At 34.1% G+C, this 27,007-nt stretch overlaps 2 protein-coding genes across 4 annotated transcripts in view; one reads left to right on the forward strand and one right to left on the reverse strand.

Annotated features, from left to right (window-relative positions):
• The first annotated feature begins 92 nt into the window (after positions 1-92).
• Positions 93-18,236, forward strand: LOC143258586 (uncharacterized). 3 transcript variants are annotated; one of them, XM_076517773.1, is made up of 4 exons: positions 93-559; positions 5,826-5,945; positions 16,624-17,197; positions 17,810-18,236. In XM_076517773.1, the coding sequence occupies exons 3-4, from the start codon at positions 16,671-16,673 to the stop codon at positions 17,847-17,849; spliced, it is 567 nt and encodes a 188-aa protein (XP_076373888.1). In that variant the 5' UTR covers positions 93-559; positions 5,826-5,945; positions 16,624-16,670; the 3' UTR covers positions 17,850-18,236. The 3 variants fall into 3 exon arrangements, with proteins under 3 accessions (XP_076373888.1, XP_076373886.1, XP_076373887.1); XM_076517771.1 differs by lacking the exon at positions 5,826-5,945 and having other exon boundaries at positions 98-559; XM_076517772.1 differs by lacking the exons at positions 93-559; positions 5,826-5,945 and adding an exon at positions 12,711-12,858.
• An 824-nt stretch (positions 18,237-19,060) lies between these two features.
• Positions 19,061-27,007, reverse strand: part of LOC143258585 (snake venom 5'-nucleotidase-like) — a 71,562-nt gene continuing 63,615 nt past the window's right edge. The window contains exons 6-9 of the mRNA XM_076517770.1: positions 23,171-23,434; positions 20,777-20,938; positions 20,053-20,256; positions 19,061-19,620 (exon numbers count right to left, since the gene is read on the reverse strand). Of these exons, the coding sequence (XP_076373885.1) occupies positions 19,445-19,620; positions 20,053-20,256; positions 20,777-20,938; positions 23,171-23,434 (806 nt within the window). The 3' untranslated portion in view covers positions 19,061-19,444. The remainder of the gene's footprint in view (positions 19,621-20,052; positions 20,257-20,776; positions 20,939-23,170; positions 23,435-27,007) is intronic.

Raw genomic sequence — 27,007 nt, forward strand, 5'->3', positions numbered from 1 at the left:
ATCTAAAAGTGTGGCACGCTCCGACGACATATGCAGCATCTGGCTTCATTGAGACACGTCGAACCGTGGAAAGAGCAGACGATCACCTGGTGGCAAGCCAGCCAATCTCACATCTGGTGCTAGCGTCAAGATTAGAACAGATGGACAAACGCCGGCGTGCATCGCAGAAGGTTAAGAGAGGGGAGGGAAAAACATTTCCAAAGAGAAAAAAAAAAGGCACAGGGGTGTATATTTGAATATCACCTCAGGCCAAACGCCATTGTTTATTGCACGTGCAGAAGTACAACCCAAGCCACAGAAAAGTTGCACGCGACACGCATCCCGCATAAGCGTTGGTTTGGTAGTAGACGAACGTTCGTGCAGTCCAAGTAAGAGACGTTCCTGGCAGATTTTTTACTCCGCCCTTCCGGTCAACGTGTGTGTGTCGCGTGAACTGCACGTTCCACAACTCTCAGTACAGAGCATGGTAAGTTGTGTACAGGAATGTTAGGATTGCTGACTCGAAGAACGAAAAGGAGTAGTAACCAACGTCATTCGTACAGGAGAATAGAGAAAGAAGGTAGGTCTTAGAATATATGCCTTGAAGTATGTTTATTCATAACTATAGCTGGTATATGCTTAGTTTCTGGCTCGTTACCCGTTACTAACTTTATGAAACCAAGCTGGGAGTTAATCATATTATTCACATAATATGATTTATAGTTTCGCACTGCTTGAGTAACCTTTAAACTCTCGTGATTGGTTATTAATATTTAATAAAAAGTATGATCTGGCGTATGGCAGATCCTCTTGAAAATTCCAGATAATTACTCATTTAACCCAACATTTTTTTTCTTATTTTGCTGATTGTTATGCGTGCTATTTAATAGCACAGATAATCCTCGTGCAGCTTTGCGCAAAATTCAGTAAACAAAGTTATATTTAGTAAATAAGCTACAATATGGTAACTAATACCAAGTATTATGTTTAAATGACAGGAAATAAAATAAATTATGTAAAATAAGGGCACAATATTTATGTGACAAACGTTCTATAAATTCAACTTAGGAAAATACAAAAGCAATGTAAAAACTCTGTTCAAACGTCTGTCTGAACGTTTTTTTTAAAGTATATTAAAAGTTTGTAATACAACACGTTGGAAGAGCTCACCTGGCATATAGAATAAATATGTATACATAAACCGTGCCAGGAAGAGCGTTTAGTAATACATTTAATGACGCGCTGGCTAGCTTGTTTGTTTTTACCATTTTTACTTATCCGGGTGCTTTGTTCACGATTAATACATTCTGTTTAGTTTTTCCGTATTTCATCTGGAAACTATCATAACCATTATTTTACAGTTAAACAAAATCATAACATAGTGATATCATCTTTTTGTTACGAAATAGTAAACATACAAGTTTTTTTTGTTTCTTTTAGAGCAAAGCCACATTGTACTACCTGCTACATATTTTTGTTACGAAATAGTGAACATACAAGTTTGTTTGTTTCTTTTAGAGCAAAGTCACATTGGGCTATCTGCTCTGTCCACAGCGGGGAATTGATCCTTGAATTTTAGTGTTGTAAGTCCATAAAATGTATAAGAACTGCACTGACTTGGAAATATATTATGCTAATTATAATATCTGATATTTTTTGTCTAATCTATATTGACTAACGTCGACATACAATCAGTTTATTAAAATCAACTTACCGTAATGTTTTGAATATAAGTCCCATTAGACGAGTCTTAACCTACAAATAATATATTTTATTAAAACAACTTTCAATTAAAAACAGTTGGTCATTCTGAAAGAAAACCAACGAAACGAAGAAACGTGTAAACTGAAACACGCTAAGCGGTGTTGGAAACTGGGAGGCGCTAACGAGAGGTGAAAAGCACGGAAGTAGCATCTGCACAGCGGCGGGAATATCTCGTCACGTGCCCTCAGCTTTGAGCCCCAAGCCTCTAGAGTCTGGGTGTTTAGGTACAGGAGTGTCTAGATAGTCGTAGTATGATGTAAACATCTACACGAGGAGAAAATTTTAACATTCGCTTAAACATTAAAAAAACACCAGATGTATTCTTTTACTGTGGATTTGCAATGTACTCGTAAATGTTCAAATAACACAATAATGACGAAATACTCTGTTCTTTATTTACTATAAAACTTACATATTCACCCTAAACATCCTTTGTCGTTTGCAACCGTTGGTTCACCATTTATACACCTTACTAATGATCGAGAGTACATAAATTGCTAGAGGCAAACATTTTTTGGCATTGTTTTAGTTACGGAAAGTACACAGTATTCACCATTTTATTAAATAAAAATAATATTAATTGTTCCAGACGTTGTTCAAAGTCATTGAACAGTTTTGTGTGTAAAGAAATGGTAAAATAAAACAACAAAAACTTTCGAATGATGGCGATGCCCGCTTCTTCACAGAAATATATTACTGCTATGAGACTTCAAAAATAAACCAAAATATCACGTTTTCTGAAGAGCTGTATTTCATTCTGAAAAGGCTGTTGTGACATATTCCCTGACCATAGCTGTGGCGACGTTGCGCTGTCGAGTGATTGGGAATTTGCCATAAATCTAAACAACGTGATAAACATGTCGACCATGGTTCTACGACACAACACTGTTTGTTTGTTGTTAAGCCCCAAACTGTACAATGGGCTGCATATGTTCTGCCCATCTCAGGTATCGACACCCCGTTTTTATGTTTAGTGTATAATGTTTGCCGGTGAGTCACCAGGGGCGCACACCACTGATTTAGCATGCGCAGATCGTTCGTTTAAATACAGTTAACCATCCAGTAATATACTGTTTCTTTAAATTAATTTACTTCAAAATGATTAGAATGAGCAAGACAGCGATGGTTTATTACGCATGCTCGTCCCAGTATATCGATAAATATATTATTTTTGCTTAAATTTGTTCTTAGATAAATGAATTTCCGCTTTTAAAGTTCTTTTAGCAAAGTGGGTCTTATTCTTACAAGTAAGCATCAGGATATAATATAATATTTTCAAAGTATGATAATGGTCAGTAAACTACATTTTCAGTGAATTAAATTGTCTTTTTTTCGATCAAAATACAAGAACTGAGACATGCATTTGTGAATGCTTTCACATGTCATTCGAAGTTCATTGAGTAAATACTCGGTACTTCGACCAATCATCTTACAGAGATGTCCGAGTAGGAAGGTTTAGAGATTTCCAGCTTCGATGGTGATGCCACAACAATTCTTGCATTTTAGCTGAGAGGCTAGTCCATTAGAAACCTTTTATATAAGCATCACGCGTCACGAGACAAGTATGACAGTAGTTGCCTCCTGGTGGCCCAGCGGTAAGTCCAAGGCTTTTGACACTAAAAAATCGAATTTCAATACCTGGTGTTAGTGGACCATAGATAGCTTGCTGTGTAGCTTTGTGCTTGACATAAACATTATAGAAAATAGCTTTTAGGTCCACGGTTGACTGCAATAGGAAACTTCAGGATTTTTCATCGAGTTAGATTGTCTTTAAAAACAGCATTCTTTTATGTTTGAGAATCTAAGACAACATTTTAATTTCAGTTCTAGGCGTTGTCCCAGATACGGTCACACCCAAACCGATTGCAACTGGTTTAGAAGTGGTTTGGCTTGTTCCGAAGCTCGAGCAAAGAGTTGAACGAGAGGTATCTGCACTAGCCATCCCTAATTTATCAGTGATATACTAGAGTTAGGGCAACTAATCAATACCACCGACCGCCAACTCTTGTGCTATTCTTTTACCAGTGAGTAGTAGAATTGACCGTAAATTTAATGTCCCCACATCTAAAAAAGCGAGTGTATTCAGTGAGAGAGATTCGAATCCTCGACCCGAATATTGCGAGTCGAGTGCCTTAACCACCAAGCAATTCCAGGCTGTGCTTAGGAGTGGGCAAAATAGAATATAGTTCAACTTTAACCAGAGCTTACCAAATACTTGAATGATCACATTATATTTGTATATCATATCTGTATATCGGATTTACAACACTCAAGGGGTTCGATTCCCCTCGGTGGACAAACCAGAGAGCCCTATATGGCTTTGCTATAAGAAAACACGCGCACTCGCGCACATATCCTACCCAATTCATTTTTGTTTTTGTGCACTAGTATGCCTTTTTATGTAGGCCTTTAAAAGTTTTAGAAAAATCGTCAAATTGAAATGTTGATTTTCTATATCAGATTAAGTGTCCAAAAGCACAGATCTCTAAACAACATAGAATCTTCATCAGGGAATTGTGATAACTGGTTTTTCTGCCATTGCTTTCAGACGGTAAAATATTGCATATTGACTAAAGATCACGAGTTTTAAACTTTGAGAGCTAAGTCGTGATAGTTTAACACCAGATCGTACAGATGAGAACTGATTTAAAGATGCACCGAGAAAAATAGACCTAAAAGCGTTTCTTCTGTAAGGCCACCTAGTTTTCAGAAATTAGACTTAAGTAGAAAAAACCTTGCTTTTGTAATGACTTTTACTTTGCTTTCAAGAAAGTTGCTCATGAACAAATATTGATGAGACGTGTAAAAAGATCACGTGGTTCACTGCAGGTATTTTTATGTATAGTTTTTAACACCACGAATTTCACACAAAAAAAATATTCTGTGTAAAGAATGTAGTAACAGCAGCTAGAAGAGTTTGTTATAAACTGGAACAGTAAAGGTCCCAGCCTAAACAACGCTCAAATAGACAGGGGTTCAATATAGGGAACGCTATGAAAAAAAGAATAGGGTGCAAAAACTGTGTATAGTGTGTATCTTTCATGGAGAATATTGATTCTAGAATTTTGAAACAAATGATTTAAATAAAGTTATATAAATCTAGATTATTATTTCTGTTAATGACACTAACTCATTTAATATGTTTGCTGAAAATATGTATAGTTTTATGACTGCGGTTACGAAATTTCCGGCAAACAAATATTTTAGTACAACTGTAAAAAATAAAATGGTATATATATACCATTTTATATATATATATATATATATATATATATTAGCGAATTGTTTTGAATCTAACGACAATCTTTGAACGGTAGTGCGCGTGTTGTTTTTTTTTATAGCAAAGCTACTTCGGGCTGTCTGCTGTGTCCACCGAGGGGAATCGAAACTTTAATTTTAGTGTTATAAATAGCCGTAGACTTATCGCCGTCCGAGCAGGGGACTTGAATAGTAACTTATGGAATTTTATTCTATTGTCATCAACCTTAACGAATCAGGGAACAGAAACTATAAAATACAAATTAATTCAATTCTAAGTGAAAATTCTATGTGCGTTTGTGATATCTTAATATATTAATTATTTTATGATGATTTAATTTTTAGATAATCATGTTTTAAGAAGTTTAAAGTAACCATTATTATTAGGTAATTACGTCTTTTAACTATAGGCAGTATTGATTGTAATGCTCTTTATAATCAACTGGCAGAGTACCTGGAATTGCTCAGATGAAAATAGCTTTTAAATATCCTGAGTTTTTTGAATAAATAAACCACATTAATTGTGATTAAAAATCAACTAAATTTTTGATTGAAATCAATAAAAATAACAATGTGCGAAAAAAATCTAAAGCTATTTTAATCAAATACATTTCTCCTTCTTGAATGTGTTTTCCATGGCATTTCAAGTTTCCAAAACAAAATTCTCTACCTTTTGGTATTCTGATTTCTAATGTGTGGTCAAGTATTGTATGCAGCGTATTCTGACTTTATACTCGTACCGTTTAATGAATAATTGATTTATTCTTTTCTTGGTGCAACACAACGAAAATGAAAATTTTGCGATACCAAACGTTTTTGTAAAGTCATCGTTTAGGTGATTGTTGCGAGTACACGCAAGCAAACCAAAAGATACGGCTGAAGTTAACCTGTTTTGTTGAGGGAATGCTCGCGCATGTTTGAGGGAAAGCATCAGCCTTTTTCAGGTAAGGAGAGTTAGAGAGTAGGCATGTATGTGTAGAAGAAAGAGATGGGTAAGAGCAGAGAGAAAGAGGGAGAAAGCGAAGAGAAAATGAGCAGAGAAACAAGCGAAGGCTTCACGACATTTTTAAATCATTTCTCACATAATTGATTATGAATAATATGATTGGCAGAATCCTCACTTAGAGAAAAAACGGAACTAATAACCGTTACAAAATACACATACCGAGAAAACGGCCTTTTCTGTTTGAGAAAAACTGCTATAATGCTCATTTTTGCCTCATTCTGCGGCCTCAAAATGGCTTCTGAAGCCGCGATCACATAGCCCAGGGGCAGGTGGTTAAGGCACTCGATTTGTAATCTAAGGGTCGCGGATTCGAATCCCCGTCGCACCAAATATGCTCGCCCTTTCAGCCGTAGGGGCGTTATAATGTTACAGTCAATCCCACTATTCGTTGGTAAAAGAGTAGCCCAAAAGTTGGCGGTGAGTGGTGATGACTAGCTGCCTTCCGTCTAGTCTTGCACTGCTAAATTAAGGACGGATAGAGCAGATAGCACTCGTGTAGCTCTGCGCGAAATTAAAAAAAAACAACAAACTTCCTGCACAAAGTTGTATCTGGAGCCCGAGACTGGAGATGTAGCCGTGCATAAGGAACAAACCCGCATTTACACTTTTATATATATATATATATATATATATAACATTTTTTCTTTAGTGCTAATGGCTGGCTTTGAGTTTTTTGTTCTTCTAATAGCTTTAGATCAGTTTAGAGGATAGGACAGTATATATGGACCAATATCTCCTTCGTTGTATCTAAATATTATAAATATAATTTTGATTTGACTAACTTAGGTTTCGGATTTTTTGTATTTTTAATGTGATTGCACACACACTTCACTTAACCGCTAGATGGCCAACAGAATTTTACTGATAATTATTTGTTTGACTGATGTGCATATTTTATTACAATTTTGAGTTCACATTCACGATTTGTTCGAACGTTTGATATAGTCTTTATCACACTTCCAAATATGCTCGCCATTTCAGTCTTGAGGGCGTTATAATGTTTCGGTGAATCCCACTATTCGTTGGTAAAAGAGTAACCCAAGAGTTGGCGGTGGGTGTTGATGACTAGCTGCCCTCCCTCTAGTCTTACACTGCTAAATTATGGACGGCTATGGATGTAAATATTGATTCATATGTTGTTTTATTCAGACCTTATGTAAATGAAAATGTGCAAATTTGCCCGTTTTTACATGGAAAATAGGTTAATTTCTAAATTTAATTATCCAGGTCACAAAAGCAAAGTTTGAAGGGAATAATGGCCATTTTCTGTACGTTTACAACATAAGTAATTAAGAAATAACACATACTATCCAGGAACAAAATTTGTGTTACATAGTGTTATTGTTGCTCTCGCTGCTTTTTATCTTGTAGGTATACGACTGGTGGAGCATACGTGATTAATAAAACGTACATGATTCATTAATTTTGTTTCACATAAAATAGTTTCAGGCCTTAGGCAGGATACTGCAGGATACAAAGCACAGAACCCTTCACAGTACGCGGCAATAAAAAAATAAAAAATAACAGGTTTGTTTATTTTTTACTTTCGCGCAAAGCTACACGAGGGCTATCTGCGCTAGCCGTCCCTAATTCAGCAATGTAAGACTACAGGGAAGGAAGCTATTCATCATCACCCACCGCCAACTCTTGGGCTACTCTTTTACCAACGAATAATGGGATTGGCCGTCGCGTTATAACGCCCCCACGGCTGAAAGAACGAGCATGTTTGGTGTAACGGGGATTCGAACTCGCGACTCTCAGATTACGAGTCGAGTGCCTTAACCACCTGGCCATGCTGGGCTAAAAATAACAGTAAAAATACTTTTCCATACTAGCATACCTAACATTTCAATGAACAATGGGACATTTTTCCTCGTACAAAGAGTCTTTATTTATTGAAAACCAGAAATCTGCTATCTCACTCTGTTACATAATTTTACAAAAACAAACGCATAGTTAATTAGATAGTATTAACTTATTCACACCGAATATAGTCATACAGCATTAAAAAAAATCAAAACATCAGTACATAAAACTTTGAAACAAACTTATCAATACATGGAATTACTGTTAATGATGGGAACTATAGAACTATAGAAGAATATGGTACGTTCATAAGTGGGCTAATTGAATGATTTTTGGGTTCCCAGCTTCATGTGTTAGAATCACTCACAAAAGTATCTATGCATGTTCTCCAAAGTGAAGGGCCCTACGCAATTAGCTTAAGTTAAGTCCGACACTTTGCGTTGAAGTTTAAGATTTAGGTAAATCAGAGAATAAGTGCAGTACTGCATAGCACCACAAACCTTAAATTGCATATTCTCGTTGTGTTATAATATATATGAAACATTTTTTTGTAAAATATGTGTTAATATGTTTTTAGATCTTGTGGTATTTATTACTTACTAACTGCATCATGGGATACATTATAAATTATTATAGTTTTTCATTGATCCTAGAATATTTTTCATCCAGTAGTAGGTGTTGTTTTTTCTAGCAAAAGAACGATTATTTCATCAGTGGTTTTATATCTTTAGTTACATACGAATAGGAACCAAAATAGTAAAGAAAGAAAAAAAATTCTGGACTACGGTTTTGTTATTTAAAATATCCCACAAGAAAAAAGCCAATTAAAACTATTTTTATTAATTACTTGTCATACAAACAAAAATGTTATCAATACTAAACAAAGTCGTTTCTCTAATCTTTCTGACCACCTGCTGAATGAACCAATGATAAACGAAACTCCAAGTGTCTGCTATAAGATCGACCGCCTTTACCGCATGTGACGTTTGCAGCTGTACTCTCGCAAACTAATAATTGTTTGTGTTCCACTCTTAGCTGCATCACCACGCTCAAGTTAAAGTGACAGAAAAACGTAAAAACAAGAAAACATTACTTCTGTTGATTAGTTTTTAAGTTGTTTTGATAAACCCAGTTTTTGCCACCATAAAGGATTTTTTTACATCCTTTATGAATTAAAAGTGTCACTATTTTTATGGAAACACTGATAATTAATTATTTATTTATAAAACGAAAGTATTTGTATTTTATATTCACCTCAGTGGAAAAGATGTAGCCAAAAGACTGGGCAGTTAGGTTTTGTTTTAATAAAAAAGTTGTTTATTTATTGGTATCGAAGACAACTTTTTGTCTTTTAGACGTACATTGTTGTTTTCATTTGCTGTGGTTATAATATCGTAGGGATTATAATAGTTGTGGAAAACGTTGGTTTATTTTCTATTATTTAATTAGTAATACTGATCAATGACTTCACGTAAGAGGGCATTGACCTTCGTACTTTTATAGGAAACTAAACTTTATATTAGCTATACGATTAATTTAATTATTAAACTTAAAACTGCAGTGCAGAAATGTTAGTGTATTTTTATTATTTAATTCTACTCATCTTTGCTTTTATTGCTGTTTAGGAAACATCGTGATTACTCAGTTGATTCCAAGGTTTAAGTATAAGCCTATTATCAACACTATGCAGCTGTGTTTTTATCTTTACTTCAGTTCAGCCGTCACCTGTACTTACAAAACCGCGATAACTTAACCAACAATCACGATCGTCTAGAGGTCGCTCTGAGTGTGTGACATCACAATAGTATTGCCTGAGGAAGTAACTTTTCTTGCGTAGAAACAAATTGTTCTGTGAAATTGCTTTTAATAATAATAATTTGTAAGTACATTATCTCCGATGTATTGAACGCGACAAAAACACTTGAAGAGTTTTTAATGAAATAATTAAAAAATAAATCATATACCAACTAACTTTTTTTTTTTTTGGTTTGTGGAAGAATAATTTTCTTATTCAATTGAACAGCGTTTATAACAGATATTAATATTTAAAAATTATGATTTTCATATGAATTTTACCATTTCATGTTTTTTTAAAATGTTATAGTGGTAAAAAATATTATATATGAATGACAATAATGCATAAGTAGTGTAGTTGGTTCAACGAATACAAAAGTATGTTGGGTGCAGGGGCGTAGATGTTTTACACCCGATGGGGGGATGATTTTTGCAACCACTTATGTGGGCTGTTCAATTTGCAAATTGGTAATCTCTGATTACGTGAACCTGAAAGCTGTAAACATGCAGTCACAGAGTAATCTTGTTGCCACGATACTTGGATGTATACTTAGGCCTACTGACTGATACTTTCTAAGTTACGAACTATAACTTAGATCGAAAAGCTAAGAAGTACGCCTATATTAAAGATGTACATTTCGGTTACTGACAAAGCCTACATCTAGGCCTAATTATTTAATTCGATTAGTAAGAGCAAGAGAATCACAAGAACAAACACACAATTTGTAGGCCTGTAATGCAATAAAACAATTCAACAGACCAAACTGTAGGGGGGATGATTGTATGCACCATACCCTCCATCCCTCCCAGGATCTACGCCCCTGGTTGAGTATGTTATATAACGACATTTAAAACTTAGTATAAAACAGGTTATAGTAATTGTATTACGTTGTTACTGATCACCATTTGAAAACAATTTTAATAATGAATATCAATAGTATCTAACTTTGTTATAAATATTTTATATTATAATTCTTAGAATCAAAATATTTTTTTCTTTCAATTTCAGTACTTCATTAATTGATTAAAATATTTTACTTGCTTTTTAAATTTCAAAGTAAACTACTAGATGTCAGGGTAATTACGAGAAAGTTCAACATTTTAGCTCTTACTGGAAGAATGATACAATTAGTACAGTAGTATTAAATAAGAGTGACATAACGTATTCTCTCATTCTAGTGTTAATGTGTTTTATACATGTTTGCTGCCTATTTGAACAATGTAATAATCTTCTTAAAGGCATAATTTGGTAACGTCGAGCTTCAGAGGTTTAGGACAAGCACCAAAACGGCGCGTTTCATTCTTTAAGCCATAATGTCAATAAAACATGGCTTCTCAACCTATATATTGCCTTCACTCTTGTCATCGTAACCCTTGAAGATGATGCATTAAAGATTCGTGAATTTTTTATTTAATTTGTAAATAAGCAGGAACAAAGTCCCAAAGGAAGATAAACCTGATAAATAGTGGTATTTCCAGTGGTTCTCAACAGTAAAAGGCCTAGTCTTTTTGTTAGTATTTATATATTTTTTGCCAGAATAGTTATCAATATAATTTCAAACCGTGTCAACGATCTTGATAATTTTGTTTCATTAACTTCAGTGGAGTAAAAATAGAAACAAAGTTCCACTTGGCAGAGGGTTGAAGCTCTTACGTAGTGGAAATGAGAAATGATAAAACCTGAGTTCTTAACCTGGTTAGTATGCGAAATAAAACGTGAGCTTTACTGTATAACACAGACTTCAGAATCAGTTTTCATCACCTAATAAAGAATACACATGTCTGGAAGAAGTGTAATGTTTAATTTACGTGTAAAAAATTACATAAACTGCAGATTTTTTTCATTCCCCTTAATTTCTCAATTTCAAATTTGAAATTAGATGTGTGTAAGAACAGCATTTCGGATCTGTCTTTTACCTTCCACAAGTCACTAACCAAGAGATCTTTCGTATAATGCTTGAATTCATCAGCTGGACCGAACGATGAAAAACAAAAACTTGTCTAAAACGCTGTTTAAGTTTATGGCATGAGGGATATCTATAGTCTAAGCGATTTTTATTAGCAAGTGTTAGGTCTGTTGGTTCCGTTGCTTCTCTAACTTTCGGTTTTTAAACCATATCACAGTATATGTGATGAGCAAACTCGTGTTTCAATGAGTTGTTTTTTAGACGGCATTAAGTGTACCATTTTAAATATGATACATACATGTAGTGAGATATTTTAAGTGCATTTGGAATTAGATAAATGCTCTTTTTTCCTTTCTATCTCTCCCTCTCTCACAAATACGTGCGCGAACCGTTCGGAGGAATTCTCCGAAATGCGCCATTACCCAACGCATTGTGAAATATTTCGAGTGCACCTAAATGTCACGTACAGTAACATAAAAATGAAAAGTTGAAATCTGTCTATATTAACATATAATAACACAATTGTATACCTAACATACGATATGATTGCACCACTCTCTCGAACGACTACAGCCCCCTGTACATTGCAGTATAACTAAGGAAATGAAAACAAAACTACCGGTAACATGTTTCATTTTTACCTGCCTCCCTGTGGACACAACTTCTCACTTACGAGCGTATAGCTGTATGTTTTGTATTAATAATAGGATTCATTTAAGGAAGGGTACTGTTAAATTTAAAACAATGAATGTTTACGTAATTAAAATACGTACTTACGTACGTAAATATGTGTGTTAATAGTTGTAAAGCACCCACACGTAAATGAGAATGCCCAGATTCCGTTATATGAAAACAAGGACTGTAGGCCATAAATACAGTGGACCGTTACCTTGAAACATAGCTTTAGTATAAGTTTACAGAAAACCGTTAAACCCCAAACTCTGTCGTCGTTCCGCCACTTGTAATTTTAGTCTCGTTGTGATCACCAGATGTTTTTTTGAGCCCTGCAATACGTCTCGATGCCAGCTGTAAGGGCTAGGTCCTTTGTAGAAAAACTGTATTGTAGTCTCGCAACCATCTGCCAACATTGTTAATAAAACCTCGCACGTGCCCGCACGCGACATATATCAAAACCAACATGTACGCTGCGCACGTGCTGCGTGCGTAGTAAACGAGCAGCGGTTGCATAGGCGAGTTACTTCTACAAAGACTTGCGTGAATATCCAAAGTCGTACGCGTTGCGCACGTGCATTGGGTCGATATTTCTGCAGCTTTTGCTGAGAGGAGATTAGTCGTAGCTCAATATCGTAAACGTCAGTAATTATTAAACAAATAATGCAAAAGGTAGGAATGAATTTATGATACTTATTTATATTATAAGACAAATACTATGATAAACTTAGGTTTCAATTTTGTCAGGTTTTTTGTTGTTTTTTTTGCATAAGTCTAGTATGAGCTTTCTTCGAGGATGCGTAACAACTGTTCTTCTATAAGGCTAGTCGCGTTCAATCAAGTATTTTCTACGCGTAATTTTTGTGTGTGAATGTAATGTTTTCTTCGTAGATATATTTCTTATTATACACTGTTGAGGTTATTAGAGAGGTTTTGCTTATTCCCTTTATACACTGCAGTAACTTACAATGTTTCTGCACAAATAGTATAAAGCACAACAAATAGTTTTACATCTTTTTTCAACCAGGAGTGTAAACAAATCCTAAATAAAATATTTAAGAAGTCGTGATCTAGACATCATTTAGAATTTTCTTTCTGCTTTAATATTTTACTTATGTCATTTTTTGTTTTTTTTTATCGTGCACAAATTTCAGGAATTTGTCAATCAGATTTTCTCACTGTTATCCGTAATGTTAGCACGGAGTTTTAAACGGTTATTGTTATCTATACTTTTAATATTTTAATTTAGGTGTTACATATTGTTTGCTAGAGGAAGTTTAGAACACGACGTATTGATGATGCTTGACACCTAACATGTCCTAAGTGTTTAGATTTGACGGAACTTCTGGAATTTTCTATAGAACTGAAAAACTTATTAAAAAACACTAAAATTAATTCGTCAGTGAGTTAATCTGTTACCATGTTATCGAACAATTACGAAATGTTTTAATTAGTCAAGATTTGAATTGTGTCGTAGTAGATACTGAAGAAAATTTAACAACTAGGTATGTATTTAGATTTATTTGTGAGTTAGGCCTATTAACGTTCGTAGCATGCAAAATGTGCAAATTTGTTTGTAATTAAGCGCAAATCTACTCCACAAAGGGCTACGCATGCTTTGCCTACCATGGGTATCGAAACCCCGTTTCATGCGGTGTAAGTGCAAAGACATACCGCTGGATCAATGGGGTAGGGGTGTAAGTTACACTGATGAAGTAAACTGCTTTACTTTTGCTGATGTGGAATGGACTTCGTATAATTTTTACTGAGTAATCGAAATGAACCCGCCCAACAACAAGAACCGTTACAACAATACTCTAAACCACAGGCACTTCGCTGGCAATAATCCAACGTGTTAAGTGTCTACACTGTACGTGTGAGGGAAACTGTTTTATGTGGCGAATGATTGTTTCGAGAACTATTTTCTATTAGAGAGTTGTGAACGACGGGTTGAAAGTATACTGTCAGACAAAAAAACATATAGTAATCGTTAGAAATTACTGTAAATCTTTTTATCTAATGCAGTGTTTTGCGTGAGTACGAAGAGATGCCTGTTTTATTGCGCCAACTGGTCCTTTCTACGTCTTCGTAGTATTTGGGCAAATTAGTAGAAGTAAACCAATGAGATAACAGTTCAGCTTGATCTTACCAAATTAATGAAATTGTTGTTGTTGTTTTGAATTAAGCATAAAGCTACACAATGGGCTATCTGTGCTCTGCCCACCATGGGTATCGAAACCCGAATTTTAGCATTGTAAGACCGCAGACATACCGTTGAACCACTGGGGATCATCAATGAAATAACGTGTTAGTTGAAAAAAAAGTATTTTTTTTTTGGTCGATATACGTAGTGGGATAAAGCTGACAGTTGAGTATATCCTGGCCCCTATAATATTAAACTAATGATATGACGTGTTGGTAGAAAGAAGTAATTTTTGCTATATATACACTGGTCTCAAAGCTGTCCCACTAGACTCGCGAATTTTTAGTCGATGCTTGCCCTTCTGACATTCTGCGAGTAGTGTCGGAAAGTTCTAGAAACATTATCTTACGAACTTAAAAAGAAATATAAAAAAAAACGTCCAACTCCTAACTGATATCCATCTTGCTGTTTAAAATGTAAAACGTGCTTATGTGTTGATTATAGGAATTTAAATTTTAATTATTTGTACATTGGAACTCTTGTATTCATTCGATCAATTTAAAACATGTAAGTGATATTGGTATATATATTAAAATGTAGGTTGGGTTAAAATATTATGCATCAGGATGAAATATTAAAATATTGAGGATTTATTATCGTATATCATGCATTAATAACAGATAAGAAGTCGTTTCCATTTCGCTTCGTTAGAAATTAGGAACATATTTATTTTCGCTTAAAGTAACGCTGCTCAAAGTGTTAACTATTGTTTCAGGTCGAAAAAACAACAACAGGTGTTTAGTTAAAGATATGCAATAAATATTCGTGAAATGTTTAGACTCGTAAGTATGTAGTTAACGACAGTTTCTAAAAAGTCAAAATCATTATTTCTGTCCAAAGAAGAGTTTTGTTTCTTTGTTTTACCCAAATAACAGGTTATTTTCACTCTGTTAAGCTTGGGGAATCGAACCCAGAGTTTGAGCGCTCACCCGCTGGGAAACGCACAAAAAAGTAGTTACGACCATTAGGGCCCGGCATGACCAGGTGGTTAAGGCACTCGACTCGCAATCTTAGGGTCGCGAGTTCGCATCCCTGTCGCATTAAACATGCTCGCCCTTTCAGCCGTGGGGGCGTTATAATGTTACGGTCAATCCCACTAGTCGTTGGTAAAAGAGCAACCCAACAGTTGGCGGTGGGTAGTGATGACTAGCTGCCTTCCCTCTAGTTTTACACTACTAAATTAGGGACGGCTAGCGCCGATAGCCCTCGTGTAGCTTTGCGCGAAGTTAAAAAACAAACAGTCTGACCATTAGACACTGGTTTCAGGAACTGTTGTGCTAACTTGACGATTATGAAAATGTTGCGTTATTTATAGAAGGCCATAGTAATTAATAGTTACAACATTCCTTTGAAACAAAATCCCATTATAAAATGTTTACCTGTTAAAACATAACTACACAACGATTTCTTATTCTTTAAAGGCCTAGATAGAGGGCGCCCTATTCGAAACGTCTTGCTAATAAATATATTTTTGTAAACTCTAAAGAAATGATGCCATATCTATTGATTAACATTTCATACACTGTACTTTTCTACATGTTAGCTCATAATATATCTTTCTTTCTTTTTTCTTGTGCATGATTTACATGAAATTTAGAAATTTCGATCGATCTGTATCAGTTTACTGTCCCTTGCATTAAACGAGGTGTCTGCATTTTGTGGCAAGCGTTTTTTTATATCATACTTACAGGCTGTATTTCTAAAGTATCTCCCAGGGAATGAGTGACAAATGTAAATTTATGGACTTATAACACCAAAACTAAGGCTTAAATTCCCTGTGGTGAACAGAGTGCGAATAGCCTATTTCGTAGCTTTGCGCGAAAAAGAAACAGTCACCCGCACATACATAGTTTTGTTTTATTCGAGTGTTGTTTCTATAGGTAACGAGTTGTGTCTCTGTCATATTTGAAATAATGCAATTACGAACTGACAGAAGAATGTTCTTTGCAAATTATTTTGGTCAATAGCTTTACTGTTTCACATATTTTTACTGTTACGTGTCTTTGGTATCGTATGCTATCAATGAGCGAATCTAATTCTCCATTATACTCTAGAAATTTGTTTACTGTTTCAGCATTGCGAAACTATACACTTAGATTTACTTCATGATGATAAAAGATGATGATTTTTGTTGTATAAAATAGTATTATTTTTAGAGGTCTTTTGATATTTATTGTATACTTTTTTTTCCACATAAAATACTAAATATTTTTTTCTTTGTCTCTTTTCCACAGAGCTGGTAGTATGAACACATTTTAGAACAAAAGTATAACAATACAGTATGCCACTGGCCTTTCAAGTTGGGGACTCTGATACAGATATACAGGAGATGCACGAGCTCGTTGCCGGTTATCGCGCTTGTGCAGAAGAAGCCATCCGTTATTTAATAGAGGAAGAAAAGGTTGCCCCTGACGATCCTTTAGTGCTCGGACTTTGGCAACATCTCCTATTGCAGGAGGCAGAGCTCCTGGGTAACCATGACAATAATCCCGATTCGGATGATTCCGGTTTCGAGCCAAACGAAAATGACCTAATATCCCATGAAAGGTCAACTTCATGCTTCTCTGACCCCGACGAATTGAACAGCCCATTGTCATCACAGAGCGATTATCTCCACGCACTTTCTAGTCCCACCTCATCAGTTGACCCTACTGGTCACCACAGTCATTCGTCGGACATTAGCAGAACGACATCTCTCTTCCCTGAACCTCACGTGCATGTGCAGCAGAGCACTCAAGAGGGTGATCTCCAAGACCTTCCCTCGTGCTTGAAAATGACGACAACATCAAAACGCGAGCCTGAAATTAGGTACGAGCAAAAGTAACCATCTAGTCAAGAAGGATTTGTTTAAAAGTTCTCGCGTTAACGTCAAAAACTGTGTTGTGAATCATTATTCTATATTTAAAAACTAAATGAAGTGTTTATATTTATAGCTGTGCATATAGAGACGTAAGTTGGGCAGACTTCCAAAAGTTCGGATATATATATATATATATATATAATATGTATGTATTGAGAACATCCACCTAAAATGGCGCACTTTAAATATATTAATATTCATAACATTTTGAAGCTGTTCGTGCAGTAGAATATTAGTTTGTTGTTCTGAGTATCTCGTGGAAACATATAGTGATCAGTGGTGACACGAAATATACCCAAGAACATTACCAACTTCAATGTTAATTATTATTATTACTTGTTTAATGTTGTACTTACAAGCACACAGGTTTACAAAGTTTCTTACCAAATTGAATATTAATATTCAACAATTAAAGAGTTTTATTATTGGAAATACACGGCAAGTATTTATATTAACGAATGTTTGTAGCATAGTGACTCTTAGTAATTACTTATGCTTATGTGTATGTGTGCGTGATAGATTTTACTAAAGTGTGAAAGACTTCTGTATTTCATGTGTAGTGGTGGATTACGACGAGTGAAGTTATTGGTGGATTGCTAGTTATTCGACCAATCAATGGGGAGTAGATATAATTAGTTCACCTTAATCAAACAAACAAACAAAAATTACGTCAAATATTCGGTGATAAATGTTCTATTTAATTGAAAAGACTGCAAATTATGGAACATCAAGATTGACATGCGGCAAGCACTATTGTCCTCGTACAGCAAGTAAACCAAAGCATATGTTTTACGTAACAAAACGTAATAGATAGACATTATAAGAATATGACGTACAAAATGAATGTTTTCCTCTTTTGTCTGTAAATATGTGTCTTTTGTGTGTAAACTTAACTTCATTTGTGACCAAAGAAAATTTCTCTCAGTGAATTGTTTATTATTTTTATTATTACTATAGGACATTAAAATGTAAATGTTTAAGGTCAAACAGTTGTAGTTGTTATTTTTAATAATTATTATTTGTAAGCCCTTTGGTGCCTCAACGGTAAGCAAAGTGCAGATAGCCTAGAGTATAACTTTCTGTCTAAAACCATTTATTTGATTAATAAACAAAACAAAACAAACAAACAAAAATGACAAGCCCACCAGAAACTCACATAGGAGGTTCTGTAATTAACATTCCATCTTAATTTTTAATGTTATATTAGTGGTAATATTACTTAACATGGCTAAAATAATCCTCTTTAAACAAGCTTCCATCCTTCTGTTTTTCTTAGAAATGAAATCGCATTTAAAATGTTAACCTTTTTGACGTTGTTTTCAACATAATTAAATAACAAATTATTATACAAAGTAGCGTGTACAAAAATAGAAGAATATATTTTTAAAATAATGCTACTTGAAATTAGAATTTGACTGTTTTTTTACATTAGATTGGCATTTTTGTATCTTGAATGAGTAACGAACTGCGAGTGAAATATGACTTCTATCTCACGCCATCTGAAGTCAGTACCAAGAAAAAAATATAAAAGCATGAAAGTTTTTGCACACGGATACAACGTAACGATTCAACTTGCAAGTGCAGTTACATGTATATATATTTTAAAATGTTATAAAATTATAATAAATGACGTTTGATAACTATCTTTATAATAACAAAGCTTTTCTTTTTAGAGAGATGTTCGATATTTCTTAAACTTGTGAAATGCGTATTAATTTATTTTTTCATGTATAATTCGGATATTTAGTCATTTAATACAGTGAAGTCCTGTTGAATATCCAATGGAATCGATCAGAAAAATTGAAAAGACATTTTCATCTGAATTCATAATAAATTTATTCGATAATATACAAGATATATTACAAGTAGGTGGTAAAAATGTTTGACATCCTCATAATTAAAATATATATCTCTCTTTGTTAAAGAGATAAAAACTTACAGAGAAAAAAATTATTGATTTAAAGGTGTTTTAAGTGTTGCAATAATTCTTAAAATCGTACTGTAAAGACGCTCAGAGGGGATATAATTATATAAATTATTTTCGTAATTGTATTACTTGCCACAAAGAGTAGGCCATTGGTTGTTGTTTATTTCGACTGTAATAAAACAAATGTGCAATATTTCTTTTTAATAACCCTAGTAAAATTCTAAGCATAAAACTATCAATATTTATTTTTAAACACAGTATACAGTTTTTACATTTCTTTAAGAAAAAGAAGTAGAAGGGTTGAAAGAAAAAAACTGTTGATTAATCTGCTCGTGGCATTACAGTCTTTCCCTTTTGATCGGAATGTAATCCTGTCTTCAAGGCCTTGTGTCACTGGAGTAGTCTTCTGAATATATTTTACAAGCAAGTCCGAGTCAAGGTCCCCTGGCGGAAATAATTGTAGGCATAAGAATAGAAATCGGAAAACCTTTCGTATATTGAAATATTCCTGCTAAACCTTCGATTAAATAACAGTACATAAATAGTCTTAAGATATATCAAGTAAATAATCATGCTTAAAAATATTACCTTTCATCCATAATGATAACATATGTAATTGGTATTTTAATAAATATAAATCATTGTTTTGCCTCAAATATATATACCATCTTAATTTTCACAGACGAAACCCTTACATTACATTTTTTTTAATGTTTTATATCACTGAGTGTTTTCTGGTGGTAAAAATCATCAGTGATGTGAATTGTTATGTAAAATTTAAACTTTCAGGTTAAAAAAAAGTCAATTAATTTGAGGAAATTTTTTTTCGAGGAACGAGACTTAAGCTGTTACAGAATTGACTGTCGTAGTAATAACCTGTGTTGTAAAGTTTTACTGCTTTACGTGGAATAAAGGCATAGCCATCTCCTCCCTTTGTTAAGTAGGTCGGCATGACAACACTGTATATTTCACTCTCGTTCACAGGCAAATATCGGGGAATGCGGCAACTTGTACACTTCACTTTTAAATCCACCACTCTGGTTCCGGGGGATCTGTGTACGTCATACGTCACTCTTATTCCTTATAAACAAAATAAAAAAGTAATTTCAGCAAATTAATAACAAGCAACACAATATTAAATGTTTGAAGAAATTTTAAGGCAACTTATGTGTGCATGTTCATAAACTGTTCCACAGTTAGTTATTATGTTTATAGAATTTCGAATAAAGTTACCAGAAAATTATCTTTGCTAGCGACCCATTATTTTGAAATGATAGACGAGAAGGATGCCAATTATTCAACCTCAACAATCACCAACTCTTTGGCTATTTTGTACCAACTAATAATAGAGAGATTGCCTGTCACTTTATAACACCACACGACTGAAAAGGCAAGCATGTTCGGCGATGATTTAATTTTTTCAGGTAAAAAGGAGTTTAGAAGTCTACTACTATGAAATTTAAGCATCACATTTCTTTTATTTAAAAAAATAATTAAAACATTCAGTACAATATATATATAAATAATAAAAAATACAATTAACAACACAGGTAAATACGTAGATAAAAATAATAAAATTCTGTTCACAAACAACCAACACCTGAAATTTGTAAAAATCGACCTGGAGGATCCTCTGCTTTTACGTCGTAATCGGAAACCGAATGTTCTAGCAAGGTAATTAAATCACGCCCGTACAAGTCTACGATGTCGATGGTATTTCTATATGGTGATACGGAGAGTACGTCTTCCATAGTGACTTTACCTAACAAGTAAACGGAAATAAGACTATATAAAACATATTCAAGAGCTAACGGCAGATATATCTGACATCCTAAAAATATAAAAGTAATATCTACACATTTCTTAGTGATATAAAGTGTAACAATTAGAAGTGGTCCGTATTGATGATTATCAGGTCATCCCATAAGTAATGTCCAAAAATTTAATACAGAAAGTTCATCATCATTTCTGTCTTTGTAGAAGGCTTTAATGACTAAAATATGTAGTTGGACGTGTATGAAAATGTTTAGACAGATAAAAGAAACTAACCTGGCTCCTCCTATTCAGATCATTAACCAAATAAACCCTCATGAAGATGGATGTGTCTGAGGAGCACATTAGACATGTAATACTTTATGAGTTTAAAAAAGGCAATAGTGCAGCAGAAACTACACAAAACATTCAAGGTGTTTATGGCGCGGAGTCTCTCAATGAAAGAAAATGTCAAAGGTGGTTTCAGAAGTTTCAGAATCGGGTGATTACAGCTTAAGTGATACGCCACGTTTAGGTCGTCCTGTTGGGTTTAACCTGTTCATTGCCGTAGACTAGATAACTCGTCCAAGCCGATCAGTAACACAGTGCCACGGACGAGTTAATTCGTCCACAATAATACCTAACTTCAACGCTAGACGTCAGCACCATGCATGCATTTGACCTACTTACAAATTGTTTCACTTTCGATCCAAAACGGCGTCACGAAAAAAGTTACAAAATGAAGAAGCATTATAGTTGTATTGTAGCAGCTGAAATACTTGGCAGTCAACAGGTTAATGATGATTTCTTCACAAGGGCCTATTTCCCCTTGCCAGTGAAGAGAAAATAAAAAACATCGTTCGTAAACAGGTTCGTAGTTCATTTCCAAAATCAAACCTAAGGTTTTTAGTTGTTGTTTTTTCATAAATTAACAAAATATTTTTATCTATATGGAATGGGAAAACAGAGAGTTTTTTTTTTTCTCCTTGAAAACCTGGGCAACGCTGTTAGTCAGCACCGATAATATTAGCTGGGAAATATTCACGTAACGTGTAAAGTAATGTAACGAAAAAGTGTACATCTTAAGTCTGAGTTTAAGAAATTGAAGCTTTACTTCATTTTAAGATCAAATAAAAATGTTAATTCCATGGAATTTATACAAGAAATGATCTACTTATGTTAATTTTCAATATACCCTAAAGTGAAATATGTCTAACACGTAAAGCCTAACCATCGTTCATGACTGTGGATCACTAAGTTGTTAACGCAGCAGAAGACTGTTACAAGTATTTTTTACTGATTTTTCTTTAGATCTTTGTGACAGATGACGTATACGAAACGCCTCTTACATAATTCGAACTCTGGAAAAGATATGGACACAACATAGGATAAGCTAGCCGATGCTTCCCAACTTTGAAAGCTTAAATATATGTCTAAATTTTCACCTTTTGATGTGCAGTGACTGTTCGGTAAGGTGAAAGGACTGTTTAATTCACACGATGTCGTTTGCAAACAGCGTTCCAAGTTTCCCTGATTGTTTATAAATTTCGCGCAAAACTACCCGAAGGCTATCTGCACATAGCTAATTTGTTTTTGAATTTCGCGCAAAGCTACTCGAGGGCTATCTGCGCTAGCCGTCCCTAATTTAGCAGTGTAAGATTAGAGGAAAGACAGCTAGTCATTACCACCCACCGCCAACTCTTGGGCTACACTTTTAACAACGAATAGTGGAATAAACCGTAACATTTTAACGCCACACGGCTGAAAGGGCGAGCATGTTTGGTGTGACGGAGATTCGAACCCGCGACTCTCGGATTACGAGTCGAGTGTCTTAACCACGTGGCGATGCCGGGCCCATATTGAAATGAGAAGCTCAACACATACAAGAAAGGAAGTTATTTAAAATGCCAGTTTTGTTTACAGATAACAGTGTTTGTCATGGAAAAAATATATCTGTATATTTAGTACCAGTCTATCTATTTATATACTGAAGTTTCTACAATATACGCGAGAGAACAATCTCTGATATTGTTTATTTTCTGAATCATGCTAACATTAATTTCACATAGCTTAATGATCTAATATGTGATCTAATACTGCGCATTTAGTTAAAAAAATAACGTTTATAAGTATTCACACGACAACACATCAGCAACCCATCAGCGAACCTCCAGGCAAGAGAACAATTCGATTAGTCGTGCTTGTGACGCAGCGATAAACATATATAATTTTCAAACTTTACCTTGATTGATTATTTCGTCGATGGATGCTCTGATTGCTCCAGAATTCCATACTCCAATAGCCACCCTGCTCCATTTATCTCCGGTAGGGGCATTGATATACTGGTGGACAGCAGCATCAGCTAGGAAGTTTCCTAGGTTACACTCCTTCATCCTGCACACTTTTCTGTCTCCCCTCAGTAAAACTTTAGTGTGTCCCACTGTTTTCCTCCCTTTCTCTATTACTTCTTTTGTGTAGGGAGCAAGTGCTTTTAAAATTGATGGATCTATTAACAAAAATAATTAAAACAACTTTAAATTTAATTCTGCTAATAACGCCAGGTTTCTGCACATTGACTTATAAAATATAACGATATTGAGCTGCTGCTTTAATAATATTTGATAAAATACAAAATAAAAGCCGTTTAGTTACAATCGAAGAGTACAGACATAATATATTGCAAAAATTATTTATTTGTGTTTCATAATTTGTAGATAATAACAGAAAATACAACGAAAAATTGTCTTCTTAAAACGATTAAATGAGATATATGCACATATATGTACTAAAATATAATAAAACATGTTTAAAAAGCTTAAATAATATTTATTTATACACGTATAATAATGAACTCAACAAACCTCTTTAACACAAAATAGCCTGTATCATGATACATACAAAGAAAAGCAACATTGAAGTACAGAGTTACATAAATGTAAAAATATCTTTTAATGACAGAATTACATTTCAAAAAAAAACTTTGACAAAGATTACCAACTCCTTTTATAATGTCCAACAAACTATGCCAATAAAAAATACACATTAACAAAAAATTCTTAAAAAGATAATTTATCCCCTTTAGTAGAGAGCAGTGAAACATACTATACTTAATAATGAAAATATTTAACAAAAAAAACAAGAGATATAAAAAATGTATTGTGGATCCTAAAAATATATATTTATATAAACAGATGAAAAATAAAATCCTGAAAAAAGCAGAATTTTAATAAGTTTAAAAATCATTTAGTATAAACATGACCTTTTTCAATGAATGATAAAATTGAGTTTTAAGTTATGAAAACTCCCATTCTCAATAAATACAAGCAAACAAACTGATGACATATGAAAAATAAACATACTTTAAAACACATAGGTGGAATACTTCTTGTAAAAAATGAAAAGCTTTGATCTTTTTTTTTGCATACATGCAGATGCATAAAAAACATAGGTATGACAAAGAACAATCAGAGGAACTTTATTAAATAAAATAACGCTATATAATATATATATGTAACCTTTCCATTTATATTCTTTAATAGATTCGCACATGTGTGAGAGAGTTAGGGCACATTATCACAAAAATGCAAAACAAAATAAGTATTTACACATATAACACACCTATTAAATTCAAAATAACACAAACACATACAAAACTGATCAATCTTTGTTTTCCATTCATACTCACTTGTACAAAGGACAGTGGGCACTTTTCTTAAAATACAAAACCTATAAAATAGTTCAGTACACAAAATTCACAACAAATGAAACTGTTAAAAGCTTTATCTCCGGCATACACTTATGTATGTAAAAAATAAAACCTTATATAAAACGACACATACCAAAAATATCACTTGGAGAATAATATATTAATAAAATATACATTTATATAAAGTCAGTTGAGGTTTTGTTTCCCATTACATTAACCCTGCCAGCAGATTCTTCAGGACCACAGTTGTTTCGTGGTTGTATGCTTCCAAAAACTTCAAACCATCTTGGGCCTTTAAGAGAGCTCTCTTTCTCTGTCAGCCTGGTCTACAGGAACTTCAATTTTTTTTCATAATGTTTTGGAGAGGTTGCCCCCCTGTCTCAGTAAATCTTCTTTCTGGATTTATAGGGCTTAAGAATCTATCCGTTTGGCAACCATCTTCTGAAATTCAATTTCCAGCACTAGAATACATTTTAACATGGGCTGGATCAAGATAACTTTTGAGGGCTTAGTAGGAAGATCCAATCTTGAAATTCCCTGGGTTTACTTTTGGAGGTCTTTTGACTGGTGATGTTTTGTGTTAACCTACCATATACGTGTTCCCCGGTTTTCTTACTGTCAAAGCCCCATCGCTAAAGTTGAAAAATTTTAATTCATCTGGAACTCCCAATGAAGGGGTGGTGGTGGCAAAGTCTGGTGAGTGAGCTGGTTCTTCTGGATAGCTGTGGTAGTGTTGGTGACTGGTGTTTTTAAGATAAATTGCTCCACTGGAAGTAAGATCACGTGTGATACTATCTCTGGATGTTGACAGTGTATCTTTTGATGGGACCTATCTCTTGGCTTGACGTTTCAAAATTCACTTGTTTTCAGTTAACACCAATTCCTAAGATCCAAATCAAATCCTTTGTTACTATGTCATTGTTTTTTATTATTATAATCTTTGTGTAATTTTCCTTCTTTACTGATTGTCTGTGGCCTAGACAAGAGAAGAAACTGTGGTACTTCAGCTAAGTATAGCCTGGATATTCAATGGAGACCTCTTTGAGTGGTCTTAGACTAGCTGGGTGCAGTCTACATCAACAACCCTTAGTCATCCTCACTTCCTTTGTGCTGAGATTTATCCTTGAAAGGAAGATTCAATCGACCATCATAGGTGCTTCAGACAACATCAGATTTTCCTGAGTCAGCAGTGTTTGGCTGATCAATGTCGTGGGCCTTGACAGCATGGGCAAAAGACCTATTTCTAGAAGAGGATTTCTCCTAGACCCAACACTTCTCTATATATTCTCCCACTTTCTTTATTTTTTTTAGTTGTAAACTCTCCCTCATGGTCGTGAATATCTATACATTCAGGATGTAAATTTTTTCATTAAAAGCATTTTTTACAACTGTTTAACTCAAAGTATCAAATGAGGAACAGTATGTACAATAACAAAATATAAAACTCTTCAATAAATTATGTGGTTAAGGCATCAAAATTTATTCTTCCTTCTTATTTATGTTATTCTCAGAAAAACCGAATCTCATGCAAATAACAGATAGGCCTGTTTAATATCAAGAGCATCAAACAGAATATTTTTATATTGATCTGAATTTGAAAACTCGACTGAGTTTTAAACGATATAAAAATAAATAGATTGGACACATTTGAATAAAAGTTAAATGAATCTTTATTACGGACCTAACACTTTGAATAACAAGTAGAACTCTGAAAAATACGAGTTTCATGCAAGAGTATTGTTCAAAGTTTTGTTTTGTTCAGCAAATATTCATCTAGAGAGGGATGAATGCTGACAATCCATTCACCAATTCAGTATAGGCTATTGTAACTTACAGATATCACTTACTTGACCAGAAATTGATATCACAGTCATTGACACTTTTAACATAGACGTGCAATATTCACTCAAGTAAAGTAGATATTATTTGCAATGAAAAACAAGGCAACTAAAACGAAACAATTCAATAGTTTTTAAGGAAATTAACTAAACAAAAAAACACGATTAATTGTGGAGAAAACACAAGATATACAGAGGTATAATGGGATTAGAATGAATATTTCGAAGAATCCCACTCTATACGATCATACAGTAGATTTCGCGTTTCGGCACTTCTTTACATATAACTGTACCGATAATTACATTTAAGCATATCATATAGTGACAAAAACCATTGTAATGACACTTTAATATTTATATTGAAAGAAACAAGTGAAGATAGGAGAAAATAACATACATTAGATTATATCACGTATAGTAAGACGACTGCTCATGGAAATATCCTAACTATATAAGCACTGTTTTGCTATTTTTCTAGAAAAAATTTAAAAAGTTGGATTTCTTAAGTTACTTCAAAGCATGCTAATTTGTATAC

The sequence above is a fragment of the Tachypleus tridentatus genome, chromosome 8 (genome assembly GCF_004210375.1).
Source record: "Tachypleus tridentatus isolate NWPU-2018 chromosome 8, ASM421037v1, whole genome shotgun sequence".
Lineage (NCBI taxonomy): Eukaryota > Metazoa > Arthropoda > Merostomata > Xiphosura > Limulidae > Tachypleus > Tachypleus tridentatus.

Excerpts from the sequence above, each read along its gene's own strand:
- LOC143258586 (XM_076517773.1), top strand. The coding sequence starts at position 16,671 with ATGCCACTGGCCTTTCAAGTTGGGGACTCTGATACAGATATACAGGAG. Across the intron at positions 17,198-17,809 it reads AAACGCGAGCCTGAAATTAG|TGGTGGATTACGACGAGTGA; the intron begins GTACGAGCAAAA and ends TTTCATGTGTAG.